This window comes from Cantharellus anzutake (genome assembly GCF_015039405.1).
Source record: "Cantharellus anzutake strain C23 chromosome Unknown EI90scaffold_162, whole genome shotgun sequence".
In the NCBI taxonomy this organism is placed as follows: Eukaryota; Fungi; Basidiomycota; class Agaricomycetes; order Cantharellales; family Hydnaceae; genus Cantharellus; species Cantharellus anzutake.
This window is the reverse complement of record NW_024067112.1, coordinates 40,674-58,594: the sequence shown is the minus strand read 5'-3', so window position 1 is coordinate 58,594 and position 17,921 is coordinate 40,674. Positions and strand designations below refer to the sequence as shown.

Here is a 17,921-nt window from a genome sequence, read left to right as displayed (position 1 = left end):
TGTAACCATATATATACACTACTTGTACATAGGTTACGCCCCAGCAGATAAATCAACTAGAGTTACCCCCACTAGGTTCTAAGTGCCAGTCAGTAAGTTAGGGCACGGACGTGTCACTAGGCACAGCACTCCTGGCAGAAGTCGCTGAGGCCAAAGCCCTCCGTTACGGAGACATTCCTTCGTCTTAAATCTGGTCTCTGACAGCGAGGTGGTGTCTCGGGTACGATGCCATCGTCCTGTGGACCTTTCACCTCGTTCTCTGGTACCGCGGCTTCTTTCATTTGGTTGTGGCCCCCAGGTGTCACACGGGGAGGTTTTGCCTTCGTGAGGGTGCGTGCGCGAGTGGCTTTGGACTTCTTGCGTCGCTTGGAAGACGGGGATGATATTTGATTATCACCAACCGAATCTCCTTCCATCTCCACAGTTGGGGAGTTTGGCGTGCTGTCCTTACGTTTTTGGGTTCGTGCGGGGACGACCGCTGTCCTCGCAATTGCCCTCCTTGTCTCGTGTTCAGGCAATAGGTATTTCGTAATATTCCCTTTCGCATCTGGTGCATAGTGTAGCACCTCACGCGTCAGGTACTCGTCTGGTAAGCCCAAACCGGTGAGCTGTGTTTTTTTGAAGTTTCATTGACATTTTCCTCACCATCTGTCATTTGTTCCACCCTCAACGTCTGCTCCGGATCCTGGTGAGTGAGCTGCATTATACACCGTGCAGACTCGCGTGGGGTCCAATCGCACGGTAGTGACTTGTTCAAGCATGGGACACCACGATGCCAACCAACAAAACGGAGACGATGCTCAAGCATGAATGAAAGTATGTTGGCGACTCTCCAGTTGTGCCCAAGCTCAGTTATCCCTGTTGCCTCCACTACAAGTAGATGTCAGATGAGCAATCAGACGGCATGGCAAAAGGACATACGAATGATTGCTTTAAGCCGCCCAGCACACTCAGTGCGGCGTTGGGGATGCGAGCCGTAGGTCTCGTCTGCAAAGGCGAGGCCTTCCTTCCTTTTTAATGCGGGTGTGTGGTAATCCACGTTGTTCGCATCGCCCTCAACCTCTGATTTGATGGCCGTGTTTCCCGTTCCATTTCCCAAATACCTGTCCAGATCATCGCTGAAATGGACACTTTGCTTCATGTGCATCACGACGGTCTTCATGAGGCTTGAGGCACCAAACACCTCACTGGTAGATTTATCGGGGTTCGTAAACGCCCCAAGATGTTGAAGAAAGGTTCTGCGCCTATTTCAGCCAATGCGGGCTAGGAGACAAATTGCTCATACCTCTGTTTAATGGCGTCGGGTTGATATGGGCTGGAAGGATATGAGTAAGTTATTTGTGCCTTTCCTGCATAAACCTTGTACCTGAATGCCTTTATCCCGTCGTAGAAGTTCCTCATGGCTAAGGCACTATCCTCTGTGAGGGGTAGGCCCATAGCTTTGACCATTTCCGCAATCATTGGTGAGCTCGTAAATGCGATAGTCGAATCCCGAGGGGCAAGCTTGTCATCTGCTATGAACCCCACTAACGCCACCCCAACAGGATGAATGGAGCTGAGTGCAGCGAGCTATCAGCAAATTTTTCAGTACAATCGATTGCGATAGTTACTGGATTCTGTACTATACCTGAGCAGCATATTTTCCCGTTATTTTCTGCAACAGATAAAGGCCTTCATTTGGTTGAGCCTCCCTCTCGTCCTTCGATAAAACAAGGTCCCCGCAATGTATCAGAATTTTATCATAGAACGCTTTTGCTTCTTCTGCCTGGTCAGGGTACTTCCTATCGATATCCTGTTGCTGTAATTTACGCAGGCATGCTGCTTCTTGACTGTCAATTCCAGCTAGGAAATGATTAGTTCCTAATATCTTGCGAGTATGTGGTTAACTTACGGTGAAGCTTAAGCCATGTTTGCCAAGCCATTTGGCCCGCTTCAGTGGGATTGTGTAAACGGAACCTCTTCATGACTTCTTGGGGGGACTTCCCCTTTTTCTGTGCGTAACCGGCAATGCAAGCTTCTAAAAAAACTGCAGGGGGTCCTTGAGTATTTCTAAACGGTGTAAGCAACAAAGACACCAACGCACCTTCGAGGCTCAAATCATCCGTAACGAGTCCCTTCTCCAGTATATCGCCAATATCTCCGACTGTCTCAATAGATGAATGACCCCATATTTTCTGCACAATCCCCTTCACAATTTGATCGGGGGGGACAAGTGGTTGGAATTGTGGCCTGTCTTCGATGGAAGTATGTTGTGCAATAAGCTCTTTCAACTCTGCGAACGGGCCATCTGTAGCTCTGAGGAAGTTGTTGGCAGTGGAAGCCGTAGTCAACAAGGTCATGCCACTGGAGAAAGTGGCCTGAAGGGTCAGAATTGATGAGTCAAATGCATTTGAAGATGCGTTCTGCGGGAGGGAAGGCATTCTGGGGTGATTTCTTGTTCTACCAGTGATTTTTGGTTTGGAGGGAACGGAAAATTTTCCTCAAATTTGCATCCGAACTATCAATTTTGATCTAGCAACAAGCCTGAAGAGAGGAATTTGTATCTACGCCGTTTCACCAGCCTTTACCCCGTTCGACCCATGGTCTACATTGCAACCTTGTATCAGGTAGCAGACACAGAATTCAAATGGAAAATTGGACATTCAGACCCTTTCCTCAATGTTGCACATCTACACCCATCTGCAACCAACTACAGGCCGATTTCCCCTTTAGCACCCCGTTTGACTTGTTCGCCGGTCCAACACAGTGTGCAAGAGCTCTAAGTGGCACTCCGGAACATCGAGCAGGCCGCGATCGGAGCCGCTATTTGTATTGTAAGTACGGTCAGGGTTTCAATGTAAATAATCGGCATGTGAACGAAATGTCCCTGGATCTGAATCGTGTGTGTCGGCAGAGACAGTGGGGCCCAGGCCGCTTCCCTCAATAACCCAAACGGTGTAATCTGCGCAAGGTCTACAGAGGTCAGGTGTAGTGGGTGGTGGCAGTGCCACCCCCGTTTGACCACATTCATACCCCATCACTCCTATATCACGCGACCATATGCATTCCCCCCAAACGGGACATAGCCACCTGAGCGGTTGAGGTGTGTGTTTGCTTTGTTTAATTACATTGTATTTTCACCCATTTCGCTTTCCTCCTATTGTTCTGCACCATTGTGTTTTGGTATTAGTTACTTGCATGCCTGTATGTACATAACATAATTTTTAAATATATAATAATTTTATCGATGAACTTCAACATGTAGAAGAGAAATGTGACAATTAGTACAATCAGTATAATCAGCTCAATCACCCATGTGATTGGTGTAATTGTAATCAGGGGACCTGGTTGTGGTGATTGTAAATTGTGTGACATTGAAATGATCTCAATCACCTCAATCAGCCTCGGGGGTTTCCTGATGTTGTTGGTTGTGTCAGTACAGTAATTGGGCCTAAGAGAGGCTGGTCAGGTGTCACATCATCGTCGTCGCTTGCTCAACGGTACTGAAGCTCTCACTGGAGTCATGTCCCCATTTCCGGCGCACGAGTGCTGTGGAATGCAATCTCTGAATCATAAAGTTTGATGAAAATGGCAATCATCATTTCAAGAGTATTTTATACGACAATACTCTGAACAAAAACATAAACAAGTCTCGTGACAAGGCAGCCAGCGTCCAGATACCGAAGTTTCGGACGTCTGCATTGGTCACTGTGCGCCGGGTTATTTGCACAAGTACGAGTCGCAGAAGCCTGCATCCCGCAATGAGCAATAGCCCTTTAGATTGGCATGATTAGTGCAATTCTCTGATTTCACACCGCCCGAAAGCCCGTAACACCGACCATGTCCTCCATCTGAGCTGCTCCAAATGGGAGGGTCGAGGTATTCCACCGTAATGTTAGCACCGCAAAGCAGCGTGGTCAGTTGGTTGTTGTATGTGACTTGGCCATTCTGCAGCTGGTAGAACAAGGACTTCGGGTTCGTTGCATCGTCACATGAGTCTGTTGGGCAAATATTGGTTAAGCAGGAGCAAAATCCGTTTTGGACTTCGGCTCGCCTTGGTTTGAGGGGAGCAAAGCCAGAAACGATGGAATAGTAGGGACTCCCATGTGGTCGAAGCACCCGGCAGTGGTATAGTGAAAATCAGCTACGACAACGGGAACAAGGGCGATTGGGACAAGAGCATTCCAGAATCGCATTGTGACTTTGGTGCTATTATACTGGCACCCAACGTGCGTGGCGTCAGTAGGTACGTAATATGAATCAGGGAGTACTTACTTCAGCTTTGGGCGTGTGCACTCAGAGGGTTGGAAGAGAAGGGGAGCGCATCCTTCAAAGTATTATATAGAATATTACAGTGTCTAAGGAGAAATAAAATACAATTTTGCGTATCTAAGGTGTCACGCTTGTACTTATGGGCGAGATAGTTTCGTAGATATGAATGATATTCACGAGAAATGGCTGACCATGCTTGGGAAAACTAGGAACAATTTTAGGAGGGGTGCGAAGAAAAAATGTTCTTATGTACGAGCAAGGTAAATAACGATCAAGAGCATTGCAAGCGAAGTGACCATCACACATTAATTATATTGTCATGCACATGAATGGATGATATCAAATATCTAAAAGGTATGAATGAATATCTTTCGCGAGAAAGCTTCTATCCCAATACATGAAGGTGGTCTAAAACATGCGCGACGAAACAAGAGAAATATCTGTGCCATACAGGGTGTCTCAATGCTACATGAGTGGAAATGGCTCCAGCCTCTATGATAAATCCATCCATCAACAACGCGGGCATGTCTTTGGCGATATACAGCCTTCACGGAGCCTTCTGTACACGTGGGGCGGAGTAGCGTAAGCGCAACAGTGAAACGTGGCATATGCATGGACAGCATAATATCAATAACCGGTATGAGCATTACTTATATGCGCGTCGTCATGGCCTGTTCATCCAACAAGTGGTACGATGACCGAAGCCGTCGCAGAACCTCACTCACGTGATTCGGGGAATTCGCTTCACCACTAGTGCTCGATCTCGATACTACGTACGATCATCGGGAACAATTAGTATCTCTACGACTGGCCCTATCCACCCGTTGGACATGTTCAGAGTTGGAATTGCAGCTTTAATAGGAGCCCAGGTGGCTTTCCTGGATGTTGTGCAAGCTTGCGGAGGCGAATGTATCATTGGGATCACTCAAGCTAGCCTCCGATCTTGACTGTATCCCATTGCTTGGCAGCTTCCTGAAGGAAAATTTCTTTGTAGGCTTGTGTTTCAAATTATACACATCCCGTCGCAGAGGTCCTGGCAGCTTTCGTGAGTGAAGCACGACAATGAATCACCTAAGCACGCGTGTAACGCGCGTTGTTATTCCGATAGAATCGGGATTTAAATAATCAATTTTTCTTGGGAGAAGCTCAAATTGATGCGGTGCGTCTTGTGGCACCTCTGTACGCGAACTTTGCGATCGGCACATACAATCGAACCAATCAAGACATCTTTCCGAGTTACTTTCATGGAAGTACGTATACGAAGACCCCAAAAGTGCTATCCGTTGCTCACGTTCATTTGATGTTACATAGAATGCTGGGATAAGAATGGTGGTGTCGAACCCAGCGAAATCCAGACTGGTGAGCTCTTAATGAAAACTCTATTCCTAACTTGTGGGGCTGATATTGTTCTGGGTCGAGTCCCGTTGTCTGGTTGAAGCATTTTGCGTTCTCGACTTCTGGCCCTTCTTACGAAAAGTTTGAAAGCAGCGTCATGGAAAAAGCTGAGCAGGTTCACAGACGACATAAATTACGCATTCGAAGAAGCCAGAAGACTCTATCAGCAGGGCATGTCAAGGTCCGACTTGCGCATCTGACCAAAACTTATGCCAAAGGAGCGGCGCTGTTGGAAGCTTGTGGTGGAGACGAATACCCCTTGTGCCGCTGGAAGTCGACAATGGTGATCAGTCCTCATCATCAATACTATTTGTTAGGTCACTGCGTTGATGATGTCCGGCTTGCAGCCCTACATCTAACCTTCCCATGACGGACATCCACGCCCTTCAATGAGATTTCTCTTTGTGATTCCCTAAAGCATTTTGCACCCTGGTTACCCCAAGTACTTTTGTCACATTTCTGAGCACTTCGACATTGCACTAGCACTGACATTGATACTCGCCGCATACTATGTAATCATTCTGTATCTTCCAAATCACCTTAATGAAGTAGTGCCTAAACCTCTGCTTTGGACCATTGCCCTGACGAAGTCCACCGACCAACAGCAGATAGAACAAATTCAAAGAAAAGGGTCGGGGGCGACACGATACTTCGCAGACCTCTCTGATTTCTTGTTGAAGAGAGGCTGGTCACCTGCCCATGATTTCTATGCTTGTGAGTGGCTGTCCGTGTTTGATTCGCGCTGACCAACTCCGTTATTCTTGCCTCCTCACAAAATCATGTCCTACCTGTCCACATGATGTCATCTCTTCTTTTAAAGGTTGTTTGCGACGGCCTCGGCACTCCCGTGTCCTAGGACAGTGGTCATCATGTATACTTTTGATGTGTTTTCGTTTTCCTTCTGTACCGCCGCGTCGTGTGGGTAGCCAGGATGCATCTGCGGTCATGCGGATGTGCCCGGCAGCGGCTGAAACCTCTCCTGTCTCATCGCGCGTGCGAATTGGCACCTCGAGCTAAATAAAAAGCAGGGATTTGGTTGATTATATTGAAGCCTCATGGGGCTGTACGTCAGGCTGCGCGTGTTTGTACACTTCCGTCTTCGCCCCCTCTGGAATCCTATGATGTAGGAGGGGGATTCATTGTAGATGGGCTTACCTTGTGAAGTGGTTCGTCCCCATATTGTGCTACGGGCCCTTGTGCTGTGGTCTTCGACCCATTCTTCTTTCCGTGTTGGCCTGGTTTGTTTTCCGGCGTGAATATTCGTTCGGATATTCTTCAAAGTGATTTGAGCATCTGACCATATTCTCTCTGTACCCGGTATCATGCGTCTCACTATTCTAATGGGCTTTCGGCCTTGGATTTGATCTAGATCCCTTTCCAGGTCGCATGCTGGTAGGCGCTAGTCCAGAGATTGGCCTGCTGGTTAGTCGGCATACTACAGCAGAACGAAGTAGACAACGTTAACAGCCACTGCGAGCAGGACCCCGAATTCCGCTCAGAACCGTAATCACCCGACTTTCTCTCCGCTAAATTAGACCCAATGCCTGACAGACTTCTGGGTTTTGGGTCGGACTTTGGACACCATAAGTATTCCTGATCTTCTGGCTTCCGGGGAACCCAGAGGACGTAATTTTCCTGGGACACACAATGCACCAGCCCACTACTAGCTGTGTGGCGGCCCCCCTTCGATGATGACCCAACCCTTGAAGCATTGTCCGGGTTTTTAGAGTAATTTTTAGCAACTTTTCAAGCGAAAGGTGCAGGAAATTTGATATCTGAAAAATTCCATTTTCACCCTCCCTCTGACACAGTTCCCGGCAACGTGACGTCCATACCTATGAGCTTTGTGTTATCGCCGTATCGATCAAATATGCAGTTCCCCGAGATGCGGCGGAACAAAGCATAGCGCAGAAAGTGTTGGATAAAATGTGACATTGCTTGCATCAGCACTTTTTGATGCCAACTTGGACCAATATTCCCTTTCCCCGGCTTCCGCAAATTGCACACAAAAGGAGAGGGCTAAGCACCTATAGTCCTCCATGGGCTGTATTATTGATCGTTGCCACCATCTCACACTCGCTTTGCGAAGCGGACAATGGCATCAATTCACGATTGTTATGCGAATCGACCTCATCTGGGGGAGTTGACCACATAAACCATACCTTGGACAATTTTCGTGCGATAAGCGACAGTCGTATTACTCGCACATCTCGCTTGTCGTTGTGTCCTGCGGCAAGCTTATTGGTTGGCACTTAATTATATTAGAGCCCAGATTACGAGGTTGGACACCGTCGTGTTTATCGATGAAGGAATTTGCCTTAGGAGGAACGTTTCTCCAATATGGCATCGAGCTAGTTCCCATGTTTGTCGAGCACGAGGTCGGTATTCATGGGTGATGGGAGACTATGAATGGCCAAGAATGTGACGAAGGACTCGATGAGAGATATCGTGGTGCTGTACACTGTGGACCTACTGCGGCCCTCCTTCAAAACCCGTGAAGGGAATTTGCCTCCTGACAACTCACGTATATTTATTGAAGCTCCTCAATGCTGCATCAAACATGGCAGAACTTCGTTGTCTCGGGGTTCCAGACAGCCAGGAACTAGGCAGGACTCCAGCCTCTATGACTTCGTAATAATATATAGAGGCTGGAACCAAACCCCGGTTCATGAATGTGGATTTTTACTGAATGGTTGTCACAGTTGGAAAGGGTCTTCACCGTTGCCATGTGTTACTTAAGCAATACAGTCTAAGTGAATAGAAGGAGCTCTTCGGGATGGAAATTATTTGTTTATATTTACAGTACAAACAAATGCAAATTCCTGCCTCGATCCCGCAATGGATGCATTCCAAGTCAAAATTCCTGCTCTACCTCTATTCCATGTGCCCGGCCAGATGGGGAATTTGGCAGGCTACAGACCACAGGGGATATCTTCTAGATCTCACCCCAATGAAACTTACGTGCCTGCAATCTCAATTCCATCACGAGGTCATCCCAAGCGCAAAGCTGCAGAGGACCAAGATTCACCAATGAAAAAAATCTGTGAGAATTCAGGCAGAGCTGCTGTTATTGCCAACCATTGGGTAGAGTCAATTGGAAGCCCACCGGAACCACTCTCACCATCAAAACGGCATAACAGAGATGACTGTGCCAGAAGCCACCACTCGTTCAATCCCGCTGAGTCCAAATGGACGGCATCCAGTCCTTCCCAAACACCAATGGAGATTGATAAACACCGAAGCACCTCAAGGTGCCCTACGTGTTACAGCTCTACCTTTGAGCAATTAAACCTGAGGGATGGTCAGCCCAGGCCCAAGCCGCTGGTGACAGTGGAACTTATACTGTCGATACTAAGATCGCAGAACATCACCCTTGGCAAGTTTCTCATTACACTGTTTGGGGATACCACACACTTAAGTATATCAGCAAAAGAGATGCTCAAGTGGTTTATAGGGGGACGTACCTTGAAGAACCACCTGGTTGATATTGTCCATGCATTATACAGTCATCCATGGGCCCGGCCCCAGCAATTGTATGAATCCACCTATGACACACTGCCAGAATATGTCGTTCCAATGATGGGTTCTCAGCCAGGCACTCAGTCACACAGCAAAAACATGTACAGCAAGTTACAGGAGTACTTTGTTGCACACATTGTTGACCGGATGGAGACAGAAGTCAGGGCTCTACTCAAAAGCCCTTATTTGCGCACAAGGGACACAGCGACGACCCGATTTAGCTGGGATACAGTCCTGGACTTCTCTGTTGACACAGTCCAGAAGATGGCCATCAGTGTTGCACCTGTGACCTGGATGTTGTTGACATGGGTTGCCATTGGTGGGGAGAGAGCAGAGCAGCTAAAAGAACGGAAATTAAGTGACTCTGGGAAGGGGCAAGGGGTGAATCATGTACGAGATCCCTATTCAGTGAGTGAATTATTTGATTCAGTACTTGCCAATAACTAATGATCATGTAAGGGATGTGCCGTTGTGCTGATGGTACTACTGTACTTTTGCAATAAAGGGTTAAACAAATTCCAGAGCATCATGGGATTACTCATGTTCTCTGAGAATTCTTCAAAGTCATTACAGTCAATTGCTGGCCACATTGGGGTTTCAGTTGCAAGTAGCCTCAAGTGCTTATACTCAATGAGCGCAGTTGCATCGGAGAAAATTCGCAGCATAGGGACTAACTGGGTCAACAAACTGGCTTCATTTCACATTGTCTATGATAACATCAATCAGTACCATAAAGACTGGTGGCCATCTCTCTCTTCACAGACATCTATGGAAAGTGGGACTGCCGCTACCTGTCAGGGCACAGCCCTTGACCCCACTCACCCTCAGACACCCTCACCCTTCTCCTAACCACCCTCTCTCCACATTTCCCCATTCCCCTTATCCTTCCCCCCACTGTTTCACATAATGACGCGTGCATGCGAACCTGTGGGAACGTTCTGGGCGAGCGACTCGCCCAGAAATGTACAGCCACAACCGTGGGAACATTCTGGGCAAGCAGCTTGCCCAGAACTTTCCCATGGGTCACACCGATTATGGAAAGTCGGCAGCAAGCGGGAACTGTATAGTTCCTAGGGTCCTTTTGTGTCGGCCTCACAGGGGGCTGAGAAGCTTACCCTTCTTCTCAGCTCATTCCCTGTGAAGGCTGAGGCCAGTCCCCTCAGCGACTTCGAGGAGTTAGCACCTGGGGAGAGTACCCCAGCTTCCACACCCGGCCTCGCCCTCTGGCCACTCCCAGCTGGGGTCCGGATCCTGACACTACCTTGATCATGCAGCCTGGCGTGGCTGCAGAGGCTTTTGATGGTTTTGAATACAAGGAATGCCAGTGGCATGTCAAACATGATGACATCATGTTGACAAGGATCTGGGATGATGTCAACCGAAAACATCTAGAAAATGTCTGTGTCATTAACATATTGCGTCTGTTACTCAATCACGTACCTGGCCTGAGGTGACACAAGATCGACTTCGACAATTTCAGGCAAACTGTTGCAATCCACCCAACACCAAACCAAATCACTGAAGTCATCCCCCTTGAGACATCGGGATTCGATGAGGTAACTACTATGGGAAACTGTTAGAACATGCGGATTCGGACGACTCCGGAATGGAATCGGAGACTTAGCATGGAAGGACCTCGGCCTCAGCGACTCAGGCGGAGCGCTGTGCCATTGCTGGTTGTCCTAGGGGTCCCTAATTTCGGATCTAGCAGAGGGAAAGTCTCTTGGGGGGAATTCAGGTCGATTTCGGACTGAGGTTACAAGTTACTATGTACATTGTATATAAGGAGGGGTCCGGAATCAAAAGGAGCAAGGGTACTCCTAAAGGAGACAAAGGGAGCTGAAAGAGGGGACAACACTGAGGGTCAAGGGTTTGACTCAATGGTGTTTCCCAAAGGAGGAGTGAAGGGCCAAGGCCCAAGGAGGAAGGAAGGAGGTTGGGAGTGGGGAATGGCTAGCTGACTGAATAGAAAGGAAGCAGTAGCCCAAATAGGAATGAGGGAGAATAGCGGAACCGAATGGAGCAATGCAATAGTTGCAAGGTCCGACGTAAGTCCGGAAAGTCCGAACTCGGAAGTTAAACTCCGGAATATTGGCAAACGTAATTAAATGGAATGAGCTAACCAATACAATGGGTATAAGCGGAGGTGGGGTCAAAGTCCGAGGTCGGAGCTAAGACTGGAGGTTCCGGAGACGGAGACGCGAACGGGATTCCAGAGCAGAGGTCCGGAGTCGGGAGCATAGGTTTTGTGTATTCGTTTGGAAGGTGTTATGGTTGGGGTCGGACCTGGAATGTTCCAGAGTTGGACCAAAGGTGGTGTCGGAGCCGGAGGTGGGATAACCTCTTGGTTGTCGGCAAGGAGAAGGTGATGGAAGGGAAGTAGGGCTTCAGAAGTCGGAGTTCGGAGTTCCGGGAGCCCGGAGTGGAGGTTGGGATTGTATGGATATGACAGAAACCGTCAGACAATCTGTGACATCATTGAACGCCAGCTTGGCATCCCTCCACATGCTGTTGAAGGATGACTCATACCTTTCTCTGGTGATCAGGCCACAATCTCACGCATCTGAACCCTGAAGGATCACACAGCTTCAGGGTCTTCTTCTCTTCCAATCGTTACGTCCTGCCACTTATTGAACTTTGGCACATGAAGTTCACAATGCTCAAAGGCATAGTTAAAGCTCACTGGCCAGAACAGACTGAAAAGGGTGACATCGGTCTTTGTTTTGCTGCTGATAAGCTTTGCCGGAATCTAAATCCCAACAAAGTTGATTTCTATCCCGCTGAGAGACTCATTGAAGTTGTACTCACAGCAATGACACTAAATTATATTTGGTATTCCTTACTTCCCAATTCCTTGTTCACAGCTCACTTGTAAGTTTTTTTAGACATATGCTTTGGCAGAAATCTTTGAAACTTCCTCCATTCATGTAGTTTCGATGATCTCTGCCAACTTGCTTGTGATGCATACCTGTCAGAATCTGGAATGCTGTCAGAGACTGGAATATTGTCAGAGTCGGACAAACTGTCAGAAGATGGATGGAAGACGGATTGGGTTCTGTCTGAGTTGAGGTCGGAGGTGATGCAGAGGTCTGTTGGAGCGCACGTGCGGATATATGGGCGGAAATATGCGGCGCATCCGGAAGTGCTGTTCAAGGTTAGCAGAGTGGGATCGCAGCCTCAGCGACTCAGGTGGAGTGCTGTGCCCTGAGCTTGATGTTTGGGGGAGATCCCGTATTTACTGATTGACACTCACAGCGGACTTCAAACAAGACTTGCAGGCGGAGCCGACCTGTAGGAGGAGCGCAGACTCTGCGAGCACGGACTCAGAGGGGGGGAAGCCCCCTTTGCAGAAGGAGAGACTCAGACCAGACAGGGGGGTACTCTAGTTGATTTCAGACTAAGGTCCCTGAAAGTATTTACAGGATATAAATAGGCAGGAGGGAAACACAGAAGGACCGGTCAGTCCGGTGTGGTCTGGCATGGAAATAAGCGGGGATTGTCAAACTGAATGAAGGACAAGAGCCCAGGAAATGGGAGGCAATGAACTAAACAAAAGCGGATCAAGTGCCAATATTGACAGGTAATAAGAAGTGCATCAGCACATGGATCAAGTGCCAATATTGGCAAGCTGAGCGAATGAATGGATGAACAATATAGGCACTTGGCAAGGAATGAATGCTGCCAAGTGACAAGATGGCCAGAGAAAAGCAGAGGTCAGTGCATGGTGCTGATACAACTCCGCAAATAAGCGGGGTTGGTGCGGTGCCGACACAAGTCCATGAAGGGACATGGAAATCAGTGCAGTGCTGACAAGTCCTCAACAGAGGGTGGTCCGTCAGTGTTGTCACAAACAAAGGCAGCATGATGGCCAGCAAGGTCGGAGGGGAGTGTTGGCCTGACCACAGGGTGTGGAGGGCAACCAGGAGTGGCAGAGGTCCAGAGGGTGTGGAGGTGGGCAGAGGTACAGATGCAGGTGGAGGTCCGGATGTGGGCAGAAGTCCGGATGCAGGTGGAGGTCTGGATGCAGTGCATGGTTGATAGGGCAGGGGGCCAGACATCAGATTGGGGGCTGGTTAGATTGGGTTTCGGGTCGGCAGATTCACCTATTGGCATCGATTCGCCGCTGACGGAGCCCCGGGATTTGTTGGTCATGACAATACCACGCATTTGGCTCAACATGTTCTGGCTACATGGCCTTGTTGCCCGATGCAAGTGAAGGCCAGTCATACTTCGCTCGCTTCATCAATCCTCAACTGGACTCTTTTTTCCTGACGCTGGAAGAACCCTCAATCACATCTGATTTGGTCAGAGCCAGTTGTGAGGAGGGTGAAAGCGATGAAGATGGTGTAGATGAAAGTGATGATGAGGCCAGCAACACTAATGATCATATTGGAGCATCAACAAATATTGACTTGACCTTCGACAATGAATGTCTCACCTTTGAGATGCCAAACAACGCTCACGGCGATATTTTGATGCACAACAATGCATTTCTTTGGCGAGATTTGCTGTATTACTGGGAGTTCAAGAGTAGTGTGAAGGAAGGAGACATAGGATGGACATTCGAAGTGATTAAGGTGAGGATGAGTTGGAATTTGGGATTAGGCGGTACCAACTGACCAAGTAATAGTGGCTGCGCATGTGGTTCTTCGGCATTGGGGCAAGCAATTACAGTCATGAACTTCTACATCAAGCAATTGACCTATGGTTCAATTTCATGGCAGCAACAAAGAAGGCAGTATTTGACTGGTACATTATAAATGTATCAGGGCTAGTTGGAGGGCGAAAGGAGAGAGATCTCCTTCAGGAGCACCACAACCTTGCGATCAAGCGAGTGCATAATGGGCGCTTGGCAAGGTTTGATTCAAGGTTCATTCAAGAGGCTGTCTCCTTGAACATCATGCCACTCGGTCAACTTGCAAACACAATCAAGGATCGGCTTGGTCTTCACAAAACCGTATCAACCCGAACCGATGCTGAACTGACAGTGGACATCAACTTACTGGGTCATTCATACTTGGTTCAGTGACATCATCTCTATTACCCAAACCGATCCCAATCTTACTTGGCAATCAACACACTCTTGCGTGGCTATGCAAAACTCTGTGATGGAGCATTGAGTAACTTTCTGGATAAATATGTTACTTGATAGGTGAGTATTCTACTTACAAATCAGTGCCCAGCTGCGTATGCATCTGTTTTTTCTAATTGTGTTGTTTCATCCATTAACAGGCCACGTGCCGATCTCACCCTCTTTCGCTTTGATCTCCCCCCATCTTCCGTCTCGATGGCTGCAGTTCCATTTACCCCTGTTGGCCCTGGCCCCTTGGGCCCTGTCGTGCACACCAACCCCCTGTCACCATCCATGGCTCTGGCACCATCACCTGCATGCAATGTTGGGGACTTTTCGCATTTTGCCTCCTTTGTCAACTTCTTTCTCTGTGCCCCCTTTACTTTCTTGCGTTTAATGATAATCTCTTGCAATTCCGCATTCAGTGCTTGAACCCTCTCCCAGAGTCCGTCCATCTCGGCCTCTGACATGGAGGTGACTGATATCCAGGCTTTGACCACAAAGTCAAAGCGCTCGCATGTGGAGATGGTGTATAGCCGCTCTGCAAGGCCATGAATGTCACTATCTCCGACAATAATTTCAGGTGAGATATCAGAATCAAAGCTGAATGGTCGCTTTCTCCAGACATCATACCGCCAACTCAACAGTTGGCCTGTCGCATGCTTGCGAAGGTCCTTTGTTGGCTTATGGAAGTTCTCCCCAGGTAAGCGGCTAACCTGTTTACTCCTTTTCGGTATTCTTGCAGAAACAATGGTGATGTAGTCTTTTACAATGGAAAGGTGAGATTCCAGCAGTCCGGGTTCACACTGCTCACAGCAGTGTGCCACTTCCATGAACTCGTCGCCAAAGTATCGGCATAGCACCATGTGGGGGCATTCACTGGGGCGAGGATTGAAGAATTCGACCAGTGCAGGCTGTACCATTGCTTGTACTTTGTCACGACGCTCAATCTTTGCCACTGTGAGACCCTTTTCACTTGGTGGTACATATGACTTCAAATCTCGGTGCTCTGCAGGTATGACCCAGAGATCTCGTTTGCATACATGACTAACATCCCACCACTGCCATCCCGACTTGCCCATCCTGCCCATTGTGTCAATTCTTCGACTGAGTTGGGAAGATCGACGCAGATGACATTGGTAACAGTCATGTCAATTCCGACATTAGCGCTAACAGTAGCAACGATATGCCGAATGGATCCTGTGCAAAGGCCAGCAAGCACTTCTCGATGGTCATTCTCATCCATTTCTGCATGAAAGGGAGAAACCATCTTTGATGCCGCTTTATGGCACTCCATCACATCTGACCAAGGTAACCCTTCTGCCAGTTCCACCACAAGCCACTGACAAAGCATCATTACTTTTTCAATTGTACGGCATGCAAAGAGGGTCGGGGTAAGATCAAGGGATGAATGGGTGATTGGGGGAATGACCCAGGCAAGGTCAGGGAATGTCGTGCCTTCGGTGGAATTGAGAAGGAATCGCGGGCAATATTTCAGGTCCGGACGGTCAATTGGTAGTTTGATATCATGGAACTGATTTTTCTTGAAACCCAGGATTCCCTGGACTTTGGTACGGGAGTCATCATGAAGGGAGGCTGACATTGCAAGGAAAGTTATCCATGTTGGTAAACATGCACACAGTTCACATAATTTCAGGTAGTCTTTCCGGAACGATAATCCCCATTGAAGTACAAGGTGGACTTCATCTACAAAGATGAACCCAAGCTTTCACATAAAATGCTTGTTCTGGAATAGTCTAGCCACGGGTGGGCTCTGCAGCATCTCCGGACCCGTTCCGATCACATCCCATACACCATCACTGATTTCTTTCCACAGATCGCGACCTTCTTTGGCTGCCATGGAGGCAAGGATATTGGCACTCAGTCCAATGAACTGGACACCTTTCTGCGGTGCTTTGACTTCCTGGATGCCAATTTGGTTTGTAAGTGCATAGCGCTGTTGAAGGCAGGTACTGACTTGGTCAATTATTAGTGACTCTGTCGGGTAGATAGCCACCGTGATGTAATCCTTTCTAGCAATTTTTCGAGCAATCACTGGTGCTAAGGTGAGGACGGACTTCCCACTTCCAGTCTTCGCTGTTAGGAATACTTCTTGTCCATTGAATAGGTTGAGGGAGTGTAAAATTTGCCATGGTCAGGGCATCTGAATTGTCAACCATTCCCTAAATATTGTACCCATCCACTCTTCGGATCGAGTCTCAAAATGTGTCAAACTCTGACGAAGTTGATCGAGCTTATTGTCATATTCATTACGCTTGAGGGATGATGTGGCCTTGATTAATGCACTCATGCAGCCAATTTTTAGGACAGACACATATATTCGGCCAGCCCCATCACCGCACTACTGAGGTGTGACTACACAAGAACCCGAGATTCTCTGGCACATGAATGATTATATTGACTGACAAATTGGGACATGGATACGTGGACCCTTTATGAGACCTTAACAACAATTCAAAAAAGATCCGCATCCAGAGTTGCACTGATGAGTCCCAGACTAGCCAGGAACAGCTGCAGAATTCCTGAACAACTAAGAGAAGTTAACTCCACTCTTGAGGGGTGAATGGAAGTATAAAAGTACGTTAGAAGCACCTTTTAGATGCGGGTCCACAGATGATGTGTAAAAGATCGGTTTAACCATTGTATAATACACTCATTTTTAACATGATTAAAGTTGTGTTTTACAACGTGGTCCATCGCATTTTACCAGGATCTGTCATATCCGTGCATACCCGACCCCGACCCGACTTCCGGACCTCCACCCTCTTCACCTCCGGAGTCATAACCTACCGCTGCCGTTCCGATACTCACCTTCGGTCCTGGCAACACACCTCCTCCTTACCTCTCGCCACGCTCCTACTACTCCGCTCCCCCTTCACCCAACCTCCACCCTCCCGTTATCCTCCTACGCTTCCCCCGTCCGCTCCGATACTCACCTTCGGACCTGACTACTCTCCTTTCCGCCACCCCTTCTCCCCTTACCTGTCTCCTCTCTCCTCCCTCCGCTACTCCTCCGCCACCCTTCCGCCAAGTTACGACCTTCCACTGCTGTTCCGTACTTCGCACTCAGACACCGCTCGTACCTTACACCGAGCCTCCGTCATAGTCCCTACCTCGGACTTTGACTCCACCTCGGCCTTAGTCCATTGCATTGGTGACCTCATACTACGTAAACACCATTGCCAATATTCCTCGGACTTCCAACCCCGCCTCCGTAACCTCCGTAAGCTCCGCAACCCCCGAGCTTCGTGGACCGCCTTCGGCACTCTCGCCGCCTGTAATGTATTTCTCGCATTTTCCCTTCATCCCTATTTGGACTACTGCTTCTTTCTATTCTAGCCAGTTAGTCATCATCCCCACTTCCCCTCATCCTCCTGCCCCTCTGGGCCTCGCCCTCCCTACCTCCTTTCGGACGTATCACAGGTCTTGCCCTATGACCTTCGGTACCACTCCGCTCCCCCCACCCTTTGTTCCCGTTCGGACGTCTTCGTTCCGATTCGGTCACCCTTTGTTCTCTTTGTGCTTTTGCCCCTTCCATTATATATATCGGCGCTTGTACATACTCGTTTTGGTTTAGTCCGAAATCGACCTGAAATGCCCCCTAGAGACTTCCTGCTCACCTACTGTGAAATTAAGGACCAAATGGACAAACAGCAATGGCACA

At 48.4% G+C, this 17,921-nt stretch overlaps 5 protein-coding genes across 5 annotated transcripts; 2 read left to right on the top strand and 3 right to left on the bottom strand.

Annotated features, from left to right (window-relative positions):
- Positions 1-116: 116 nt before the first annotated feature.
- Positions 117-2,420, bottom strand: EI90DRAFT_3136482 (uncharacterized protein; the record flags this gene model as incomplete). Its single annotated transcript, XM_039064798.1, has 7 exons — positions 117-586; positions 646-870; positions 922-1,238; positions 1,286-1,569; positions 1,628-1,842; positions 1,892-2,017; positions 2,084-2,420. The coding sequence occupies 7 exons, from the start codon at positions 2,418-2,420 to the stop codon at positions 117-119; spliced, it is 1,974 nt and encodes a 657-aa protein (XP_038908374.1).
- A 1,186-nt stretch (positions 2,421-3,606) lies between these two features.
- On the bottom strand, positions 3,607-4,314 carry EI90DRAFT_3091538 (uncharacterized protein). Its single transcript, XM_039062394.1, has 3 exons — positions 4,255-4,314; positions 4,034-4,196; positions 3,607-3,977 (listed from the first exon to the last, which is right to left on the bottom strand). The coding sequence occupies exons 2-3, from the start codon at positions 4,173-4,175 to the stop codon at positions 3,700-3,702; spliced, it is 420 nt and encodes a 139-aa protein (XP_038908373.1). The 5' UTR covers positions 4,176-4,196; positions 4,255-4,314; the 3' UTR covers positions 3,607-3,699.
- A 699-nt stretch (positions 4,315-5,013) lies between these two features.
- Positions 5,014-6,194, top strand: EI90DRAFT_3091533 (uncharacterized protein). The gene is made up of 5 exons (XM_039062393.1): positions 5,014-5,138; positions 5,246-5,296; positions 5,360-5,505; positions 5,671-5,929; positions 5,994-6,194. The coding sequence occupies exons 1-5, from the start codon at positions 5,082-5,084 to the stop codon at positions 6,003-6,005; spliced, it is 525 nt and encodes a 174-aa protein (XP_038908372.1). The 5' UTR covers positions 5,014-5,081; the 3' UTR covers positions 6,006-6,194.
- Positions 6,195-6,449: 255 nt separating this feature from the next.
- On the bottom strand, positions 6,450-7,018 carry EI90DRAFT_3091530 (uncharacterized protein; the record flags this gene model as incomplete). Its single annotated transcript, XM_039062392.1, is given in 3 exon segments — positions 6,450-6,625; positions 6,636-6,694; positions 6,705-7,018. Coding segments are annotated over 3 exon segments (490 nt in total), but the record flags the coding sequence as incomplete, so codon positions are not given.
- Positions 7,019-8,484: 1,466 nt separating this feature from the next.
- Positions 8,485-9,643, top strand: EI90DRAFT_3022568 (uncharacterized protein; the record flags this gene model as incomplete). The annotated part of the gene is made up of 2 exons (XM_039057791.1): positions 8,485-9,573; positions 9,596-9,643. The coding sequence occupies 2 exons, from the start codon at positions 8,485-8,487 to the stop codon at positions 9,641-9,643; spliced, it is 1,137 nt and encodes a 378-aa protein (XP_038908370.1).
- Positions 9,644-17,921: the final 8,278 nt, after the last annotated feature.